We start from the raw sequence: 22,551 nt of genomic DNA, 5'->3' as shown, positions 1-22,551 counted from the left end.
ATCAACTATTCACCGCCATTACTAAAACACTGTTGTCTGTCTGTCTTAGCATGGTGTGGAATGTCTTAATGTTAAAAGAATAATGTAGTTTTGTGCCCTAAATGTATATACAGATTAAATACCAGATTGACTAATATTTGAGAGAAAGGAACTCCCAATTTATATCTGAGCTATTAACCTTATTTTATATGCTTTTGGCATTGTTTATAGTAATCAGTAACTACAAGATTAATCCTGTTGAGTGAGGGAGCTAGGTAATTAACTCTGGATCAATGCATGTAAATATCATAACTGAAAACCCTGGCAAAGTTTTTTTTTCTGTAATCTAAAACTTTGTTAAGCTGCTTGGCTTGCGTCAATATTAAAGTGGTTACTATGGCATGTAAAAGACGAGTCAACTCATCATGGAAATACGCTACCATTAAGAAGTTCAGCAAGACAGAAAGACCATTGAAGGATAACTCACACAGCCAGTCCACTACAACATACTGTGTCTGTCTCAAGTATTGCCTCGCCTAAGATTGAAAAACCTTGTGATTCGATTTTGGAAAACAAAACCACATGGTTAGGTTTAGGTACAAAAGGACTTAGTTAGGGTTAGGAAAATATTTCTTCCACGTTGCTTTCACAGAGACTGGAACCGTAGTCTCATGGGTGAAAGTCCTGGTTTTATCCACTCCCCCCTACCCCCCACATGGCATAGAGAATGTTTGTGCTTCATCAAATAACCTCCGTCACGACCCTGGTCATACGTGCGTGCACTTTTCATGCTGAGGCAAAAGATGACACGGACAGAGTATCCTCCAGAGGACTGACGGGCCTTTCACATGCTTTGGCGTGATACTGGGCTGCTCACAAATGCCTTTTAAGTGCAAACAGGAGTGGGACAAGGATGTTAGCTTTGCCTGTACTGCTTTTGTTGGCTTATTGAGTCATGAAGACATCCACAGCCCCAAAGAGAAACAGGATCTCTTGGACACCTTGGTCATAGCCGGAGGATTTGGACTTTGCAGACGATCTTGCCCTTCTGTCCCACACACAGTAACAGATACAGGACAAGATCTGTAATGTTGCATAAATCTCAGCACGCCTAGGTCTAAACATCTACAAGGACCAAAACAAGATCTGTAACTCAATGCCACTATCAACAAAAGCCCCAACACACTGAAGGACAAAAAGCTAGAGAAAGAAGAGAACTTTGGTATCATCGTCAATAAAAAAAAGAAGATATAACTAAGATTTATGGAACAACAAGGCCAGGGTAGCTTTCCTTCCCCTGAAGAATGTCTGAACATCATGATAGTGTTGAAGATATTGAGCTTAGTGTTGATGTTCAGACATTCTTCAGGGGAAGGAAGAGCCTGGCTTACTTCATGCTGCGAGGACCTGGAAAACCACTGGCACAAGCATGAAGAGAATCCAGACTTTCATCAACAGCAGCCTCAAAAAGGATTCTCCGGATTTGCTGGCCCAAGATCATTAGCAAATAAGACATACCGCAGCCAGTGGAAGACGAAATACGCTAAAGACGTTGGAGGTGGATCGGCCACACCCTCCGCAAACCTGCTTTCAGCATCACACTGCAAGCCCTCACCTGGAACCCACAAAGGAAGATAAATCGAGGGAGACCAAAAAGCAGCTGGTGCCGTGACCTGGAGGCAGACATGAAGAGGACGGGTTACACCTGGGGACAGCTAGAGAAACTGGCCCAGGACAGCAATGCCTGGAAACAGCCAATGTCCCAGGCAAGGCCAAAGGCAAGAAATGAACTGAACTGAACTGTGGCATGTAAAATCTTTTTTTTTTTTTTTTTTTTTACCTTCTTGTGGTTCTTGTTGTCTCTGCAGACTGACACAGGGTCAGATTAACATTTGATAAATATTTTTTTGGAACATTATAATTGACTGTAACCCGAGGCTTGTGGTTGGGATCACACAAATTCATGTTGAGATCAATATTGTTTTGGCATGCTGTTGAAATAATCTTGTATTGCTTTGTCTGAGGAGGGAAAGTAAAGCTGGCAGGGACATATTTCCATGTTCTTTCGACTGTAGATCTTGTAAGCTGAGGGCATACCCAGACCCAGCCTGTGGCATAGGCAGTACAGGAAAATGCTAGGGACCCCATCCATTCATTGTTTGCTCCAAATAAGGTAAAGAACCGACACTATTTTAATACTATGATTTCAGAATATAAAAAAAAAATCTACACCACCCATTATTAAGGCCCTATTTTCTGAGTGTCCTGTAGCATTATCCCGGTGAATCAGGTGGTTTCAGGGTTCCTCAATCACAAGGTATCAAAGGTAGGTGTCAGTAGTTTAAGGTCATCAATGCCACTTGGTGCAATGGTGAACAGTCTGTTTTAAAGAGCATATCAATAAAAATGTTGAATATACAGCGTGGAGAATAGATTTTTTTTTTTTTTTTTTTACAGCATTTTGTAACTGAAAGCTGCTTGTCAGCTCTCCATTTGTAGCTCTGGGTGCTTCTTCATTGCAGCGTCTCCTCACTGAGGTGTCAGGTAGATTCACAGGAAGCAACATGACACTGAAGGACAGTGCAGGAGATAACCTTTTACTGCAGGCTCTCTCTGGCATTCATTTACGATAGGCCCCAGGCCACTGCTTTGCCCTCATCAAGCACCGGTTTCTCATCCTCTCCCGGCTTTATCTGTTGATTTGAGCACGTTATGTTACATCATGATTTGACGGCAGGGACAACAGTGTTTTGGAAAGTTTTTAAGATTATTTCATGATAATAAAATGTGTTGCTCTAACACCGGAAACTGAACGGTTCCTGGTATATATATATATATTCAATTATGAGACTATGTTTACTCAAATTCTCTCAAAGTAGTGCCTTTACTACCTTCTGAAGACATAAATTATACATACACAAATCAAGTTGAGTCTTTTCCAAATTTAGTCGTCTCCGTCAACTTGACTAAGTTTATCTCCGGATAGTGTCAAAAGGAATGCAAGCAATTTAACGACATTATTTCCCGGGTCTGTGTGGATGCTTGCCAGTGCCTGTGCATGTTATTCTTTGGATAATTGTCAGAATTTCTGTAAAATGCATTTGCTATAATTCTGTGTGCAAGCATATGCATGTTTTCCTCTGTCGGTTGGTTGTTAAATGGCTAGTGTCAGAAGCTTGCCTACATTTGTGGAGTTATTCAAGCATGATCAGTGCCATGTATTTCTGATAAAATATCATACATTGAAGCGTGCGTTTGTCCAAAAGTGTAATATAGCTGTCAGTTATAAATGTCCACAGAGCTGACAGTGGCCATGACAGGAACTTCAACAAAACGATAGGGAACAAAAGGACCATGGGAAGGGCAACTGTGTTTGTGTGCAACGTGCCAAAGTGTTGAAAAGAGGGGCTGCCGGCACTCCTGCTGGGCGCCTCCCGGTGTGTTTAAGGGACGTGTCCGGCCATGTTCACCCCACACACACAGTACATATCCAGAGAGAAGGTTTGTTTCCTCAGGTATGTTGTAGGTGTGGATTGATGTGTGTCTTAACATGAAAAGACTTTACACAGAATGGAATGGCTTGTTAGCAGTGTTTGGAAGTGGACCAAGCGAAAATCATGGCTCCCTCAAACAGGGGTCTCCTGCTCCGAGATGAGAGGTTTACTTCAACAGAGTTAGAGAAAACATACATTCACAGAAGAGCGGAGATGAATTGCCTAATTCTGTGGTCTGTGATTGAACGTAGCACAGAGGAGGAGCTGATAAAAGATTATGACACTGCTGACTCACAGAAGAATAACTTGTCAACAACTCAGCATACGCATTCCTCAGTATTTACAGGATGTATGTGGATATTTAGATACATTTAAGTTCACCATCATCCCACTATGAGATGACTGGATACTTGACACCCACACTTCCACTCATCCGGGCTGTCTGTGTTTCTACAAACTGTGACGCCATCATATCGTAAATCCTGGAGCCTCTCCAGAGTGAATAATTTGGGAAAGATAGCAAATGATTGGAAATCCTCACAGGGGTTTTCATCCATATTTAGAAAGGACATACTTGAACTCGACAAATAACACACGCATAGTTAAATTGATGTGCAAAATAAGTACAAGGTACAAAATATTGTTGTAAATTTAGATGATTATCAAGCAGTAAATTCTGTAGTTGGAAAGATTAAAGCGTGCACGCATGTCTGTCTGTGATTACTCCCACACGTATGATGTGCGCAGGGGTGTGTGTTTTGGTTGTAGGCTGTTCCTCTGTCCTTTACCCTTGCTTTCTTCTGACCTTCCACTGGTGCTCCTGCTCATTATTGTGTTGCTCTAATCTGGAGGGGACAGGACTGGGTGCAGAAGTGTATTTATCTTCCTGCACAAATAGGACCTCTTTCCGTCTGGTCCCTGCTCAGCTTGTTGTTGAAAGATAGTGAGCAGCGTAGAGCAAGCCTCAGTGTGTGCGCGCGTTCGTGTTTGTGTGTGGGTGCGTGCGTGCGTGTGTGCGCGTGTGTGTGTGTGTGTGTGTGTGTGTGTGTGTGAATGTGAACTAAGATGTGTCCCAGCTGGCCCACAGACCAGCACACTAACCATCCCCTCACTGCAGCAAATTCAGACAAAAGAGGAATATATCTCCCTGGTGATATTGATACCCCTTAACTCCGGGGGTGTTTTACCCTAAATGAGAAAGCAACATTCCTCACAGAGGTCTGTTGTACTTGTAAAAGTCAGTAAGATCAGTGTTACAGAAAAGTCCCTGTAGTGTGAGCTCTTCAGCTACGTTTCCGCTTTTCTCCATCACATCTGTTGGGATGTGTACTTTTGCGACGCATTGTCTAGGCATGTTTCCTTTCATTCTCTTGTTGTCTCCATGACATTAGGCCTAGAAGCAGGCAGTCATCATACTGCAAATGGCCATGAGCCAGGATACCACTGTAGGCAAGCCAGCATTACAAAACAACACAAAATGTACCATGAAAAAAAAAAAAGACTGCCTTTCTTTTTGCCCTGTTAAAACTTATTAATGTCACTTTATGCTGGTCAACCGTTTGACCTCGATTTTTTGCTTTCGTCAACAAGATACCAACCCATGCTCCTATGCCTTAGTACTTTGTCTTTATCCATACAAACATGCTTTGGTATGATATTATTTCTGTCTTTTTGAGCAACAATTAATACTGTCTTGGCTTAAACTCAACTATTAGATTTTAGGCTAAAGCTTAGGCACAGGACCTCCATCACTAAGCTGCTCAAACTGGTGGTGGCTGCCTATTTAGAACTATTACAGCTTTAGCTAGCTTTGACCTCCTTCTTAGTATTGGGCTTGTCAGTTACCGGTGCGCTTGGCGATGGATTTAACAGCCTCTACGAGGTTGGAGAAGGGTTTTGTCTGCCTGTGCAGTCGTCTTGTCACTCTGAGATGACCCAAACGCAGCCCTGGCTTCCTGTCAGCTACGTCTGGCGTGCCAGAGCACAGTGTGAGGCCACCCTGGCACTGTCAACCGGAGCCACTCTCTTTGCCCACTTATCAAGCTCACTCAATTTGAGACCGCCTTGATCTGGGTTTATGCCACCAAGGCATGATCTAAACCTACACATGCGTAGTAGCCTGTTTTCCAGGAAAAGCCTACATTGGTGAAAAACAAACAAAGAGATAAGAAAGACCCTTGATAAGCCCGAGCTCAGCCATGAGAGGCAACAGCAGAAATGCAAATGATTTGACCACGAAGCTGGTTTCAGTCTGTGTGAAACACAGTGTCCTCATTGTGACATGTTTGTGCTGCCCTAAAAACACATTCTGGAGATAAAGGACATGTGCTGAGCGCAAAAGGAATTTGATTTCATGCGAAGAATGCAAAGCAGAGAGCGGATGCGTGTGTTTTTGAAGGGGGGTTGCTGCTGATAAGAGTACAACCATCCCATGTTTTTCCTCATTTAAATTTAAATTTCTGTCGTTTAAACCATGTCTGAAAACTTAGTTGATAGATTCAGATACACCGAAGTGACATTTATTATTGATTTATTTAATTCACAGTTTTAATGCTTATTTAGTATTACAGACACAAGTTTGCTCCAAAAAAACTTTAAAGGTTAGAGAATATTTTTGAGGTCAGTATTGTGAATAATGACCTAATGTGCATTTATTACTAACTTTTTATGTCGAACAGTTTTGTCAGTTGGTTTGATTGTGTGAAAATGTGTGCGCAATAGGAAAAAAAAAACTTGCAACAGCCCTGGTGTTATCCGGTGAGTCAGATGTGGTGTCGTAAATGAAGTTTGCTTTTATACAGGCAAATAGTTTGTATTTGCCTCACTATGAGTGGAAAAAAAAAAAAAAAAATCCCATTTTGAACGCATCAACGACCCATGTGCGTCTTCTATTTACATGTGGATGCACCTGTGTGTTTGTATGCGTATGCGTATGTGCGTGTTTGAGGGGGTATGTTTGTATTTGAGTGTGACAGTGTATACTTTGTTAGCCTGAGGACACTTAGATTGAGTGTGTGTTGTTCTCTCGGGTGAGAGCGCACATATGTGTTTGCGTGAAGACCTGGTTCTATGTGGGTGTGTGTTTGATAAACTGTGAGAGCATGTGGGAGACTGTTTGTCTATTCATCTGGGTGAGAGCAGGAGAGAAAGAGCAGAATGAGGAGGTGGAAGAGATCTGCTTCCAGCCTCTATCTCCAAGTCAATCTGCTCACAGTCACACAAACCTCTTTATCTCTCCCGGAGACAGAAGGGGAGGGAGACAGGCCGAGAGAGACAGACAGAAAGACAGAGACTCAGGGAATAAGTACGTTTAAAAGGAGAGAAAAGTACATAAGGAAGGACAGATAGAGGGATTCAATCAGGCAGTCTTAAGAAGATAGAGCGGATTGTTGTTTAAGAGGATCAAAGTCATGCTCAGACAGCATCTGTCATTCAAAATATTTGTGCTATTTCAATATCATAGCATTGAGCTATTATTGTCCAATCAAGAGGCCCCTTGTTGTCAGTGAAGGGAAAAAAATTAAAATACATATATATAAATATATATAAACACACACAAACACAATAGAGAGTGAACATGAGATGTAATACATCGACTTTGATACAGACTTTTTTTTTTTTTTTTTATCACCAGTGTTATCAGTGAGCAGAAAGTTGTTTTATAGTGTTTGCCACTTTAGCCACAGTGGAAGTTGAGTGGTAATTGACATCCTCTTCTGCTTCTTTTGCACTTCGCTGTTTACTCTCCTGCATGCACAATACAATTACCGCAACGTGTGTGTGTGTGTGTGTGTGTGTGTGTTTATGTGTATGTCTGCCTGCAGAACACAAAAGTGCCAAAAAATTAAATAAGATAAATCAACATCGGCTTAATTGTAAGTCACACTCTCATAGCTGTCGTTCGTCGTTCAGCTCAAGCAACTGTCCAGATAAGGAAGACGGTCAGTCAGAGTTTGGAGGCACAGAGATCACATCTGGTAGCAGGACTGTGTGTGTGTATGTGTGTGTGTGTGTGTGTGTGTGTGTGTGTGTGTGTGTGTGTGCGTGTGTGAGAGAGGCTGCCGTGGTGCGGGCCTGTTATTGCAGTATCATGCCCCATTGGTTGATGAGTTGCTATGCTCAACTCTTGTTCCTCTCAGCCCCAATCAAACCTGTCACAATCTGAGTCAGCGTGGCCATAAGTGGGGGATAGATGCCTCCTACCATTAGACCGATCGGTTATCAGGCACATCAATCAAATTTGATCCGGTGTGGAACCACGTCTGAAGCAGAGGGAGGCACTGGTGGTGTCATGTGCTTATCAAAGCTAGCTCGTGACAGATGGAGAGTGGAATAGAGCTGGAGAACTAAATGAACTGAGAGGCTAAAGAGCTGAAATCTCCTTTTCCTGGTGGCCTTGAGAGTGGAGCATGCTCAGTGCTGATGTTTGTCATCTCTCCCTCTCTGAGATGCTACTGCAGTGTTTCCCAGCAGGCTTGGCACAGGCTTACTCATGGACATCTCTCTTATGGCGCGATACAGTGGCCAGGCTGCAGCTGCTCAGTAGATACCGCTCTCTGCGTTTCTTTGTTTCTCTCTCTCGTCTCGCTCACCTTTCTTCTTATTCCTGCCTCTCCCGCTCATCCTCGCATTGTGTTTATTGCACGTTATCTCCTACTTTCTCGCTTGCATCCTCTCTTGTTTCTCTCATCCTCACTCCGCCCTTCCACATCTCTCTCTCTCTCTCTCTCACATACTCTAGTTGCTACCCTTAAGACTGTGGTTACCATGGTGACAGCTATGTGCTGCGGAAACGTCAAAGAGATGAATCCACACAGGATCACTTCCTTGTTTAACACTTAAATTATTTCTTGCTGTTTCTCTTTGATTTCCAGCAGCTCCCTGTAAATAACAAATAACCCTGCTTGACATGAATTCATCCATCTATTTGCTATGTTGTAAATGAGGCAGTGAATGTAATTTCTGCTCTCAGCCTGGGATCCTGATCCCAGCTGTTGCTGAGCAGAGTCATTAGTAACACTCAGATTTGGAAGCTCAGTTGACCTTCGCACAGCTGACCTTGAGAAAATAGCCCCTTCCTCAGGCCTCCACATGTCACTGACATTGATTTGTGTCATGTCTCTCCTTCAGGGGGCTTCATCAGCCCGCCCAGTGACAAAAGTCTTCGGCATCTCGTCACATGATTTTCATCTTTTCATTCATGCACTTCCACTTAAACACTCACACAACATGCATTTAAACACACATGGAAAGCAGCCAGACTGTCAGCTTCAACCAGATTATAGCTAATCCGGTGTCCTTGGTCACTACTACGACAGACACTACGGCCAGATGAGCAGGGTAGACCGCCTGCGTTGTTCCGACAACTTACCTCAGTGCGTGGTCAGCTGAGGAAGCAAATGCCTCGTTAGAGGGGAATATCAAGCAGGTAGGGCTGTTTTCTGTCATCTGATGAAAGGGACATTATTTTCACTCCTTAATCCATATTCTTTTAACCTCTGTCCTCTCTTTCTCTCCCCCCCCCATTCCTCCTCTCTTTTTTCAATATATTTTCTATTAATCCTCTTCTTCATTTCTGTCCCACCCCCCCCTGCCCTCGCCTCACCTCTGAGAATCAAAACTTCAGATGTGTGTTAAAAGCAGGCACTATACTATACCCTCTACTTTAACCCCCCCCCCCCACACACACACACACCTCACACACACCCATATACACTTTGTTGGCCAAAAAAGCAGACAGATGTAAACAACATAACCTAATGGCTGTTTAAAGCCATTATGTCTGAAAAGATAAATCCCCGTGCCTGTAAAAGTGCAGGAGTGCTGTTGAGCAGTGTGATGATGTGCAGGTATGCTGTTGTCAGGAGGGAGCTGCTCAGCTCCATCACACAGGGAAGCTGTCTCCCCTTTTCTGGGAGCAGCAAGGAGGAATTAGGAGGCAGGCAGAGATGGGGTCTGTGAAGCATTTATGAGCAGGACATACAAAAGATCCATGTAAGAATTTTAGGGGTTGGCTCCTCTTTTTTTCTTGGATCTGCTCTTAGAGTATGCTCCTCCCACACTGCCCCGTTGTGCCCCTCCACCTCCAGACCCTGATCCAAGCACGGCCCACGCCTGTTGAAAAACAGCAGATGCTTTCAAGTAGTGTAGAAATAAAAAAAATGAGAAAGAGATTTAGATGCACATGTTCATGACCATATTTGTGTCTGGGTGTGAAAAATAGAGTTCATTTCAGACTCTTGCTGTACACCACAAGCTCATATACAAAAGGGCCACCTCGTTCAGAACTCATCCCACAGTCTTGCGGATAAAACAATTCCAGTATGATTTTCTTACAGTATGCAGTCTAATTTGAGTCTTTTTCTTTCGTCCTTTCTTGTGTATCTTCTGCAGTTTTTGCATGTTTTTTGTAATTGTGGGACAAGTGGCACACAGTTGTGGCGAGCAGTGATCGTTAAACTTGTATATTTTTACATCCATGCTGCTATACGCTGCACATTTTAGAGTTTGTTTGCAGTTCAGGTCAGTTTAGCAAGTTTGCAGAAAACCTGACACAAGAGCCAAATATTGCTGCCCAAGGTTAATGTTCTCCAAATGCTCCTACAATTATGTACAGTACACCCTCATAATTCATGTCAGCTAATGTTACTCTCCCCTAATTTGCATGTTGTGTGACTCCGCTTGGAGATAGTTGTGGGATCTGAAAGCAGCAGGATCTGGAAATGTTGTAAGAGGCAAAACTTGTTCCAATTCTACATCCCATCAAAGTCACATTTCTTTTGTCTTGACGTCACTAATACTCCCATTTCTGACACATCCATAAACTGCATGCCCACCCACAGAAACACACTGAGGCCTGGGAACGAGTCTCATCTTGTTGAATAGTGGTGGAAGAAGTGAATGTTGAGATTGGGGGGAGATAGGATGACAGGGGCAGCTCTCTGTCACACTGAAACTCCTGCCAGTCCTCAGTTACCTCTGCTGACAGATTAGATCATCGAGAGCAACTGCTGAGAGGAGAGGAGCGAAGAGGAAAGAGGAAAGAGCAATTTTTTTTTTGAAGTAGTAAAAGCAGCACATCGGACCCGGTTAGCGCGTCAAACCTCGGCCTCGATCTGACCTCTCCAGGTTTCTAGCCCTCAGATGAGGGACGCTTATGCTATTGAACGTACTGACCTGTCAAGACATGACCCTTCTGCTGCCCCTTTCAATTCCTGCTGCTGCCGCCTACTCCCAGGATACGTCAAGAATCCTCCGAGGGCTTGACTGAAACAAACCCCAGGATGGCCCCACAGATGACTCATCTACAGATTTTTTTTTTTTTTAAACAAGAGTTTCATTGAGAGTTACTCTGCTGTTGTTTCAATGTCTTTTTTTTTTTTTTCATTTGTTTGTTTTTGCCACTTAGCAGTTCAGTCACCATGAAATTAGAAAACCTTGCTCTGATATACGAGCTTAAAATGAGACTGTGATGATCATGTAGCCACATTTTGGGCTTTGTCAAATGAAGATGAACAGGTTCGTTGCAGCGTTGTTGTTGAAGTTATGTTTGGATTACATATCGTTTCAAAAATATATTTTTGTCATATTAAAGTCAGGAAGGAAGTTGATTTTTCTCTGCCACCTCTGGAGCCACATTGGCCTTCAACTTGGTATTGTCCTACATTTATCTAATGTGTCTCCCCTTGCTCAATATTCCTTTATACTGTTTATATACATCAAAAATATTGAAGGTGAAAGGCCGACTAACCATTCAGAATAGATTTTATTGACAGAAATATCACAGAGTCCGTATAAAGCTTGCTTAATGGCTCTAAATCCTGATTGCTGCGTGGACATCGATGGCACCTGGCAAACAGCGAATGTGAAAGAGTGATCTACAACCATAGGCGTGCCGAAACTCGCGTGTAGTACAGAGAGAGGCACTGACAAACAGGAGAGGTGAGGAAGGGGAGCAGCCCGGTAGAGCCAAAGATGACTTTGTGTAATTTTGAAAGAAGCAGTCTAATCACAGATTGTGATCTAACATTCGGCACCTCACACAGCGTTCCTCTCCTCGCACATATCCGCGGAATCTGTTCGGCAAATGTGAACCAGATGTGAAAGTGATTTGGGACTCCGGCATCAACCTGGCAAAGGCAGGTCTCCGCCTGAATTATCTGGGTGCGGTCAGCAGTGCAAAGGGGGCAGCTGAACTGGTCTCACTTCACTTTTGCACGGGTCATTACAAAGGAGAAGATGCCGCCGGGGTGGGTGAAACAGAGTTGGTCACAAGCCAGGATCATTGTAGCTTGAACAGGCCAGCTTCAGATTTTTTGTGTGGACTCCTTAGGACTGGTATCTCTCTGTCCTCAGTTGTGGCTGCAAGTCTGGAAGAGCCACTGCTTATCTGATAGATCAAGTAAGGAGCAGTTGATTGCCTTAAAGCAATAAAGCAATGGGAAATGCCTTGCTTGCTCCCTCCCTCGTCCCTCACTCCCTCCATATTCTCTCCCTTTTCCCCTCTTTCCTCCTCTCTCTACCTTTCTGTCTTTGCTCCCTCCCTCTCCTTCCCTCCCTCCCTCCTTCCCTCCCTCTCCCTCCTTCTGCCCTGCTGTGAGTAGGTGGTTCCTTGCTGTACTTGATTGGTGTGAGTCTATATAGGAGGAGAGACACTCTAACAGGCTCACAGTCTGGTGGTGCACACTTGCCACACGTTCCCCAAAAAGGACTACCTGTGTTTTTTTTCCCCGTGTCTTTTCCTGAGAGGATTTACTTTCTTCTGACAGCATGACGGAGACCAAGAAGAAAGATAAGAAAGGGAGAAAGAAGGGGGGTAAGAAAGGGCAAAAGGAGAAAGAGGGCGATCCCACTAAAGGTAAAATTAAATCAGAGGTGGTTTCTGTGTAACATGTGTTTACTTGTGTGTGTTTGTGTGTGTGTGTGTGTGTGTGTGTGTGTGTGTGTGTGTGTGTGTGTGTGTGTGTGTGTGTGTGAGCGAGAGAGAGAGAGAGAGAAAGAGGGAGAAAGCGTGACAGCAGAGTGAGACAGACTGAGATTAACTTTGTGTTACTGTACCACGGAAGTGTGGGACAAAGTAAATATCCCCTTGGATTATCAAAGCTTGCCGCCGGGTTGTCACATGGACTGTTCTCCTAATGTGGTCAGCGTGAAAGAGGCACATCTGTTTTTTGGCAGCACTTTGAAATTGGATGGAAGTCAAATGATAGAATTTGTGTACTAAATCAGATAAACTTTTAAAGCAAGCTCCGGACCTCTCAGAGCTAAAGCACAGCTGTATTAAGAGCTCCCTGAAAACTAGTGATCGGCTCTAACTATGATTCACAGGGGTTTTCTGTTAATTCTCTGTCACATATCACAAGCTTGAAAAACCATGTTCATTATGAAAGTGATGTTTCCATAGCAGAAAGCCATATTACACCACATACTCGTTAACAGGGTTAATAATTCAAGGGCTGCTTCAGTGTTTTCAGTGCTCATCTTAATTCTGAGTCTGCGGTGAGTCACCCAGCATAAAAGTCTGTCTGTATTTTTGATAGGAGATACTTTGACATTTGAATAGCATGGCAGCTGTTTGTCTATCGGAGTTACAAAGGTAATAATGTGCTTCCTCAGTAGTACATCCTACAAGCCGCAGCATGTCACCGTAGTTTGACCTCAGGTCATGGGGAAGCCCAACCCCCATTTCAGTGACACTTTTAAGGACAATACTAGTATTATTACTGTAGTTACAATGTGTCCTTCTGTGTTTGATCTAATATTGTATCTTAGGCAGCATCTTGTCTCATCCTATACCTGCTGATGTCACTCCTGTCAGTTTCCACCAGATTTCTCTCAAGATTGCGTTCAGGATTTTCAATAAATGTGATTTTTCTTTAGTTCTTTTAGATTTTTAGCTCCTAAATACGCTACTGTAGTTGTTTCCAGCATCTGTAGTTAATATTATTGTTTTATTACACATGCAAAGTTGACTACATAAATAATTATTGGTCCTCATTCCAAGTTTGATTGTGATCTATAAACATGTAAGATATACAACTCCCAGAAGAACACTGAATGCAGAGTACTTGCAGAATATTTGTTTGGCGTCTTTGTTAATCAGCAGCACAGCTGCCATACACAGAGAACAGCTGCGTGGAATGTGCATATTCTGGTTTATTTTCTCTACTTTCCCCCAAAAGTGAAAATAAACTGTGCCCGCCTATTGTTGTATATTAGTGATGTGCATTTAATGTTGTTCCTGTAAATGTATTTGCAGTTGTCATCCATTGATACATGTCAGTTTTAAATGGATCCTCCAGAGCTGGATAATTAGATTTGGAATCATGATTTTCTTTGCAAAAATTAGATTAACTGGGTAAACGGGTAACCTGTGAGGAACTATGTGCTCTAAAATGGAGCTGTTAAAGTAGGTCAAAATGAAGACATGCTTGTGGGTGATGCTTGTTGTGTCTGCAGTACGGGTGCACCCACCACATCAGGTGTGTTTTAGGCCTAAGGCACCAAAATGGGTCATCCAAAATGAAAAAGCAGGAAACAGGCACCCTTTTTAGAGATGAATGTGCTATGCAGTCTGATTTGGATCTTTAACACATGTTGACATCTTTTAATTACCAATCAGTGACATCATTTTGTCAAGGATGTGGTTTATCAATGATACAAATGAGTAGTAATGTATAAAGCATCAGAACAGTACGAAAGCTTCCTGTTTACCTTTGTTGTCTATCTTAAAAGATGATCCCGGATCTTTGAGCTATAGCTAATTTCTTTTGCTGGTGTTGAAACTGAGCAGCATATTTGTAATGTATTGAAATGTGCTCAAACAGACAAACCTCAAACCTATCCATTCACCAAAATATGGGTTTGTAATAGTTTATTTGTACCGACTATTTTTCCATCATGCAACAGTTTGGTGGGAATCCGCAGTTGTTCTCAGAACAACTTCTACGATATGTTATTTCAACTTAACGTTTTGCGTCGACACAACTGTATAACGCGATACAATGTACCGTGTGTGCTTGCATGTGTACACGTGCTTGCGTGTATGAGGTGTGTCAAACTATAATTTAGTGTAATCCAATATGAGCGTTTCGGTCAACCATCACAGAAATCAACGGAGAACAAAACAGTGTTGTCTTGTGTTCCTCGGGTTGCCTGAAAATTCAGTTTTGCTCATTTATTTAAGGAGATTATCTCACAGCAGGTAGTTCTCAGCCCTAATTGCCCTTTCGCTGGCTATGATGTGTTCAGCCTTTGGACCAGAGAGTTGTTTCAAAGTGTCAATTCAGGGCATGCTGCTGCTGCTATGTTACATGATGATTTCCTTTCACGTGTTTTTTCTCTTGGAGCTGTGTGTATTGTGGCTGTAAATTGACACTCTTTAGAGAAAGTTGAATGGTTTTTCTAATGAAACAGCCCAAGGGTTAGAGAGGGAAAACGTCCACAGACCGTAGCAAAGACATTTCTGCAAGTATTGGTGCTCATTGGAAAAAAAAGTCACCCAAGGAAAGGAGAAACTGTGCAACAACTTTCTAATCAATTTAATGCAACTTGACTATATATGTGTATATCTATATATATATTGTTTAAGTAGTAATTACATATCTGTGTACAGTCTACCTGACCTAGATACAGTATGTTTTGATGATGTTATAACGCTTAACCTCTACCTTATTCCTACCTAATGCCAAGACAAAACACAACAAGTTCCTTTCTGTGCGGCTGGGTTTGCGTGCGTACCCAAGGTGGTAATAATTAGTTATGGAAGTGAAGAGTTGGCTCCTTCATTTTGTGCCAGATGCTTTTTTTTTAATCATGTACTAACATCTACCACACCTTCATAATTGAAACAGAGCTGCTTGAATTATTCAGCAACAAAATGTTACCTGGAGACCAGGAGTCAGAGGAGGCAGTGGCGAAGCCTCAGACAGCCTCAACTCCCAATTCAGGTGTGATCTGCTTTTTTTTTTTTTTTATAATTGCTGTTACAAAATAGCCTTTTGATGTGCTGGTGCAAACAGCTGCTGGAAACAGGGAAATTGATCAGAAAGGCGGTTTTGCTCTTCATTCAGCTTATATATAAGTACAGCTTTATAAAAACTATACAAATTTACACATAGAAATGCCTGTGTTAGCTGCAGAGTGAGTGATAGTCTCAAAACATGACTAATCAAAATCAAAAATTGGTAATCAAACAAAAGTCTTTTCTTGGATGGTTCTCAAAGAAAATTCCAAGAGACAAATTAAAATAAACTTTAATTTGAAATCTTCAGATGAAACATTTGAAATTGTGAAAGTAGCTAAAAAAAACTTATAGAGGTAGATATTGGGGTGATTCTCAATGGAATCAGTAGTATTAACACTTTCATTCACTGTTAATATGGTGATACTACTCGGTAGAACAAACTAATCTCAATATTTTATTGCAAAAATTTACAGTTTGTACCATAATCTTTTCCTCTGTCCATCATGTGTCTTCCACTGAGAGGTAACTGTCAAGGAAATGATGATATTTAGACAGTATACATGCAGCCTTTTGTAGCACAGTTTGGACACTCAGTGACTACAAGTTTCTACTGTGTGGGTTTCACATAAGGAATCTTTGGGGAAGTGAAATACTTGGATGTTAAAATGATGATGATTTTAAGGAAGGGATTTAAAGCGAAGTCTGCTTAATGTCTGATAATTTATGAAGAGATGGCTCTGGACTGGCTCAGCATGTTGATGGTTTTAGCAATACCATATGGACATGGTGGTCACAGACTGACGTTTATGAGCAAAGATGTTGATCTAGTCAAGAAGTCTAGTTACCTTTCACATGAACCACAGAAGTTTGCGTAGACTACTACCAACAGAAAAAATATCTTACTTCAGAGCTGTTGCAAATAGTTTGCAATTAATTCTGCAACACCGGATCGCTTAACATCGAAACAAATGTAGACACAGTTTTGCAATAACTCACTGTGTATTAAAACTAAAATGCCAGCAGGGGTGGAGAGAAATATGGGGAAACATGGATTGGTAAAGTTTTGGCTTCACTGTGCTAATCAAACTGTAACTGGAGGCCAGTTCTGCTACTTTTATGCAAATATAAATGATTGGTCTTTTGATGTACTTTATTTGATGTAAAAAAAAATTCCCCTCGGGGATTAATAAAGTAACTACCTAACCTAACCTAACCTAATAGCAGTTATGATGGATTTTTGGCTTTTTATTTGGTTCTCAGGTGATTGTTAATCATCTCTTTTGGAGACAGTAATTGTTTACGGTCCGCTATTTACTCGTGTCCCTTGATCTTTTCTAGAAATTACATAATTGAATCTATTGAAACAAAGGTTCTGCTGTGATTTCGTACCTTTGACTGTGCAACCAAACAAAGTCTAAATACAAATGGAGTTAGATAACATTTTATCCATTCACAATTGTATTTACTTTGTTTATTCTACTTAAGTGCCTGAAGACTAAAGAAACCCTAACTACTAAATTTACATAAAGTGTCAGTGATTGATTATTAGGACAATTACTAGAAACGAAGTGATAAAACTAAAAATTCTGTTATTAATTCTGTAGTATTGATTGCCATTTAATCATGGACTTGCTTTTGATTTGTGTCAATAAAAGTAGAACAAAACTATTTGGTTATCTGGATGCTAGGTAAAATCACAAACAATACAATTTGACATGCAGTGTCTTGAGTCACATATAAGCAATGTGCCAGCTAATTATTTGGTGAAAGTGTATTGGTTGTGGTGGGAGGCTGTTGAAATGATCTCTTTGAACAGATGTTGTGTTACAGTGACTAGTGTGTAGTGTCTGATGACCATTCCCACATGCAAAACCCATTTCTCTGGCTGCCTCACCATGTAATTTGCCTTTTGAAGACATGCAGTGAAGTGACATAACACCGGAGTAATCAGGGATACTTTGTCTAGAAGGGGAAACACAAAGGCATGCCTCGGATTCCTTCTCTAAGCTCCTGGAAGTAAAACAGAAATGTTAACTCAATGATATGAGCAATGCATTGTTAATTCATCAAGTAACTTTGTTTTTGAACAACCTTCTGGGCTGAAGTCTCCAACTGTTGCCCAAAGCATGAGCTGTTGACACGCTGGATAGGCTTCTATTCTCAAATTTGTTTTTTATAGTCCATGTCTGCAGCTGCCCCTGCACTTCAAAAAGAGAGAATCAGGCTGTTGTTGAGGCAGGGGTTTATCACTGCTGCCTGACTGCTGGAATGGAAAATGAGACAACCATTTGTCTCCAGGAAATTATTTTGTTTTCAATGATATTCACTGTTTGCTTTCTAGTTGGAAAATATTATTTGCAATTTTTGAAATTACCATTCTTTATGTCAAGTATGCTCAACTTGATTGTATTGTACTTAAGTTCTTCCAATCAAACTATCTACTGTATAATTCTGTTTTTCACATGTTATTCCAAAGGTGACTGACAAAGTTTATGAATTTTAGAAGTGTTCATTTTGTTCATATATTCTGTGTTTGGGGGATCAAAGAGCTGGACAGACAGACATTATTTATTATGGACATAAAGCCTTATCTATACATGATTTATTATGTACATCTCAGAGTCTGATGGATCCCTGTGTCTTCATTAGGACTGCATGTCGCAGATGGAACAGAGCCTCTCACACATCTGGCTCACCGGCTGATGAGAAGTGCAGCCCTGTGTTTCTGTAACTTCTCCAGTCAAGGACAAAGCTTGTTTAATTTGCTTGGCAAGGACAGACTTGTGTCCAGACGAAGCACTAAACATTTTTCTATATGGTGCAGCCTCATTCCTCCTGCTCTCCGATTATGACTGACAAGCCTTTCCCCGGGCAGTTTACTGAGCAGAGTCTGCCAGAGTTGAGTTTGTATATGGAAATAATGTACAGTGGTGCAATTATACAGTGTTGGGACCGTGGGCTCAATGAAGCTCTTGTAAGTTTTGTACTGCTCTGGAAGTTTTGTAAGTCATTAGAAATGTAGAAGACATCAAATTCATGACAATGTGTGAGGAAGCTGCTTATCAAATATGACACGTGTTCTTCTATTTATCAATATGCCATGTAGATTACTTACAGTACAACTGATACAGTGCTTCTTGTAGCTAGTGTCATGTGAAAATGAAGATGAATACAGGACATCATACAGTCTGATCTTCATTTAACATCAAGCCCTATATACGTTGTACATGTAGTACATTACATTTGTTAAATAACAGTACATGTCTAATAAAGCACATCTGGAGCTCAGTATATGGTGCTGCTGCAGACCACCGAACAATTACTTGCAGAGTTGATTATAAATGACAATAAACAGTAAATGTTCAGCCTATATAATTTTATGACTTTCAGCAAAACAGCATTCATGCCTCACAGCATAATAAATGAGGGCTTTATTGTCCTAAACTCTCGGGACCTTGAAGTCTTAAACTAAGATCCATCCCGAGACAATTCGCTCATTAAAGTTACTAAGCAGCACGTTACAGCGACACATCTGCCTTTCCCTGCCATGTTAGAATCTTTCTAGTCTTTACTTTCCAAATGTCGTGAATATCATCAATCACAATTTCCAACAGGATTCTCTCTTCAGATAAAAGTCCTCTGTTTTACATATACACAGTAATTTTAGTAACAAATTACTGCTATTGAACTAAAATAGTTGCCTTTTCATTGATCTGTGTTGGTTGACCCATTTTTAATTTGGCATATCTCTGATTCCACAGGAAATAAATGAGTTCGCCAGACAGACAGATAGAAAGTGTAGGTGTTACATGTGCAGTGCAAAACTTTGGTATAATCATGCTTGCCTTTGTTAAAAATTGAAAAAGTGAAAAGCGGCCGAAAATGTCAAAGGTCTTCAGCACTGCAGATGATCACTCATAGATTACTGTACAAATTGAAGTAATTACATGAATAGAAAATATTTCTAAAATATGTGTAATAGTTGATTTTATCTACCCTGCGCAATTTTCACTAACTTGCAGTACCCGATACCAAAGCGGTCCATGGCTGGCACTGAGAGCTGTGACCTCTGGCTCCTATCAGGAGTACCAGTGCCATGTGACCAGAGGAGGCAGAGTAGAGCTTCGGAGTCAGGAGGTAGACTGTAGGATTCACTGCCAGACATTGGACATACTCACAAAACTTGGTTGCCAATGGCATGGCCCCTTTATAACCACATTTTATAGTTGCAAACCAACTACCTCATATCTATCCCAACTGTGCACTTAAATTTACAAAGAGAATGAAAACTGCAGCATCATTAGGGTTTCTCTTTCTGTGCAGACATGTCGCCTATATCAGGTCAATGAAGTAGGACAGTCTCTCAAAAAAGAGGACCATGGGGGATAATTCTGGTGCACCGCTATTTCAGTGTTTAATTGAAGTCATTACCTGTATGTTCTTCATTTTGCTTGTCATGCTTTTGTTTGTCTTCATTCAGCTGTCGTCCCTCGGAGGTGATGCACAGCAAACAGCTGTAATTTGTAGGACGACTCAGTTCAGCCTATGCATGAAATTGTAAATGTTACACATGGATAAAGAGAGTGTGTGTATGTGTGTATGTGTGTGTGTGTGTGTGTGTGTTTGGGGGGGGTTATCTTGGCCAGCCTCTGGCTGACCCTTGTTCACCCCTTCTCTCTCGCTCCGCCCTGGATGAGTCTTCTCCTAAACATGTGTGCAGCTGTCAGCTGGCAAGTGTTTGGGTGAGTGTGTGTTGTGTTTGCATGTATGTGTGTATTTGGATACGGTTCCTTTTCATATTCAAATTAGTTTTTTTCTTCTGGGAAAAAGAAAGTTGAAAAAAATGAAAGAACATACTGAAACCGAATCTGAAAGATGCAAAAAGTCACTGAATATTTAGACTTTGCGATTGAATTTAACAGGTCTGTGCTTTTGCAAAGTGTTGTAGCAAACAAAAGACTTGTGATGAAATCTTTTTCTTTTTGTTCTCATCATAACAACAAGCTAGTTGTCATGATATTATAATGGTGTTGGCTTTTTTTTTGTTTACAGTTTGCTTTTAATTGCGCATGAGATTATGGTTACAGATTTTCTTCATTGGCTGCTGCATGTTTGCTAAATACCGCTTCAGGTGTTTTTATAGCAGCAGAGCCAGAGTGAAAATCAGCCTGTTTATTAGTCTGAGGCAAAGTTGATAATGTCTCTAGTGACAACATCTGGAGGTCACATGAGAGAGCTGTTGGCTGAGTCCATAGAGATAATGATTGGCTCTGCTGCTGTCTCTCTGTTCTTCATTGTCTTCTCCTAAAACACAGTTACACATAAACAAAACCAGAATCAAGTCTATGTCTCTGTATTAATGCTGAGTTTCTCTCTTTTTCTCTTCTTAGCTGCAGCTCCAAAGCTAAAACCGATGAAGAATCCAATAATAGTGGACGAGGGAAGCAAGCTCACAGTTAAGTGTGAGGCCACGGGAAACCCTGTACCCACCTACAAATGGTTCAAAGATGGCAACGAGCTGAAGAAAAGCAAAAAAGTCAAGATACGGAACAGCCAGTGAGTACGATTCACACATGACCTGTCAGTCTAACGCAAGCAGTCCAAACTGAAAGAGATACACTGAAGGTGAAGCCTTGTTGTTATTATCTGCAGACTGGGCTAATGCAGTTTTTATCTTTTTACATTTAGTAATTGAAATCTATAATAAAGGATTATTCCTTAATTGAAATGTAGAGTAATGTTTCATTGATCAAGTCAGTTTATCGCCCCACTTTACGTCTATGTAACTTTGTCATCCAAATAAAAAGTTACATTTAGAAGCAATACATCATCCACATCAGCATTCAGTTCAGTGACCCGGTTTGACTGTTATCAGACTATTGAACAGGTGTTCACAACCAAATGACTACCTAAATATATACTAAATATATGGGCTATAAGGTCCTGTGAAGTAGGGCCATTAGGTCATTATCAATATGAAAGTTGGAGACTAAGAGCGACAGGCTTACTGGACCTCTGTCGTCTTGGCAAAAATGCTAAATACATGGTTAATGTTGTAAAACATTCACAGTTTTTAGGTTAAAATAAGTATGTCGCTTACATAAGTTACATTCGGTGACGTTTGTAACTTAAATTAAAAGCTTTAAGTTAACTTATGTACATAACTTAGAATATGTCCAAGTTGACTTTTGTTTTAATGGGATACAAGCAGCCATTTCCTGCGTGAAAGACATATCCTTTATACTCCGTCACCCAACTTCCTCCTTTCGCTCCTCTCATAATTACTACAGTAATTACAGGTCACAATAATTGTAACCCTCTGGCCTACTAGTTAGCTGTAGTTTGTCCATTCTGAGTATTGAATCAATAAAATGATTTGGTAACAACAGCTTCCCCAACCAACGAGTAAGTTTAGTAGACCCTGTACCAGGCTATGCGTTTGGGACAGGTGTGTGATGATAACCACCTATTCAAGTCTGGTTACAGTCAAATCGGATGATTCAGCACAATTGCAAGTCACCACTGGTCAAGTTTATTTATTTGAATACAACCTGTGACTAATCATTATTGTATATCACCTTACATTGGGATTTTCTCCCTCTCAGCGTGCTACTGTTGCATTACATTTTAGCATGTTGTACTCAGAGATTTCAGTGATTACATCGCAGGAGGAACACTAGACAAACACTAGGAAACTAATTATTACATAATTAAGGCAGCTGATTCCTACAAATATCTGAAACATAAAAAATTTAAAAAGAAAGAAAGAAAACTTTTCAGCATGCTTCCATCCTGTTCCATCCATTTGTGGCCACAGTGGCTGCTGTTGAGCAAAAGTTACATAGGCTTGCTTTTGAGGACAAAATATCCAAAATTATATTACAGTTTTAGCAGACAATATATACACTAAAACCTCCTATTGATATAAAGACATCAAAAAAGTGGAGCTGGAAAACAATACACAAGGTAGTTGTAAGTTGTAACACCTTGTCCCATGTTTTCTAATCATAAGCAGTCCCCCCAGCCTGCAGAGTAAGTGATCATGTATCCCTATCAGAGCACAGTTTGTGCCATTCTGCTGCTCGCCCTGTTGTGTACCTCTCTGTCCCCCAT

General features: G+C 41.1%; 1 protein-coding gene across 3 annotated transcripts in view; it reads left to right on the top strand.

The window, feature by feature from the left end:
* The window catches only part of nrg2a (neuregulin 2a), a 70,264-nt gene that overhangs the window by 9,438 nt on the left and 38,275 nt on the right, over positions 1-22,551 (top strand). For 2 of the 3 annotated variants that reach the window (XM_069146443.1, XM_069146441.1), the window contains exon 2: positions 20,829-20,994. In XM_069146443.1, the coding sequence (XP_069002544.1) occupies positions 20,829-20,994 (166 nt within the window). Of the gene's footprint in view, positions 1-12,157; positions 12,331-20,828; positions 20,995-22,551 lie in introns of those variants that run through there. The other variant, XM_069146442.1, reaches the window with a different exon arrangement.

Source organism: Embiotoca jacksoni, unplaced genomic scaffold, assembly GCF_022577435.1.
Source record: "Embiotoca jacksoni isolate LCO1_2020_lvr unplaced genomic scaffold, fEmbJac1.0.p SCAF_13, whole genome shotgun sequence".
NCBI lineage: Eukaryota > Metazoa > Chordata > Actinopteri > Embiotocidae > Embiotoca > Embiotoca jacksoni.
This window is presented reverse-complemented; position numbering and strand designations above follow the sequence as displayed.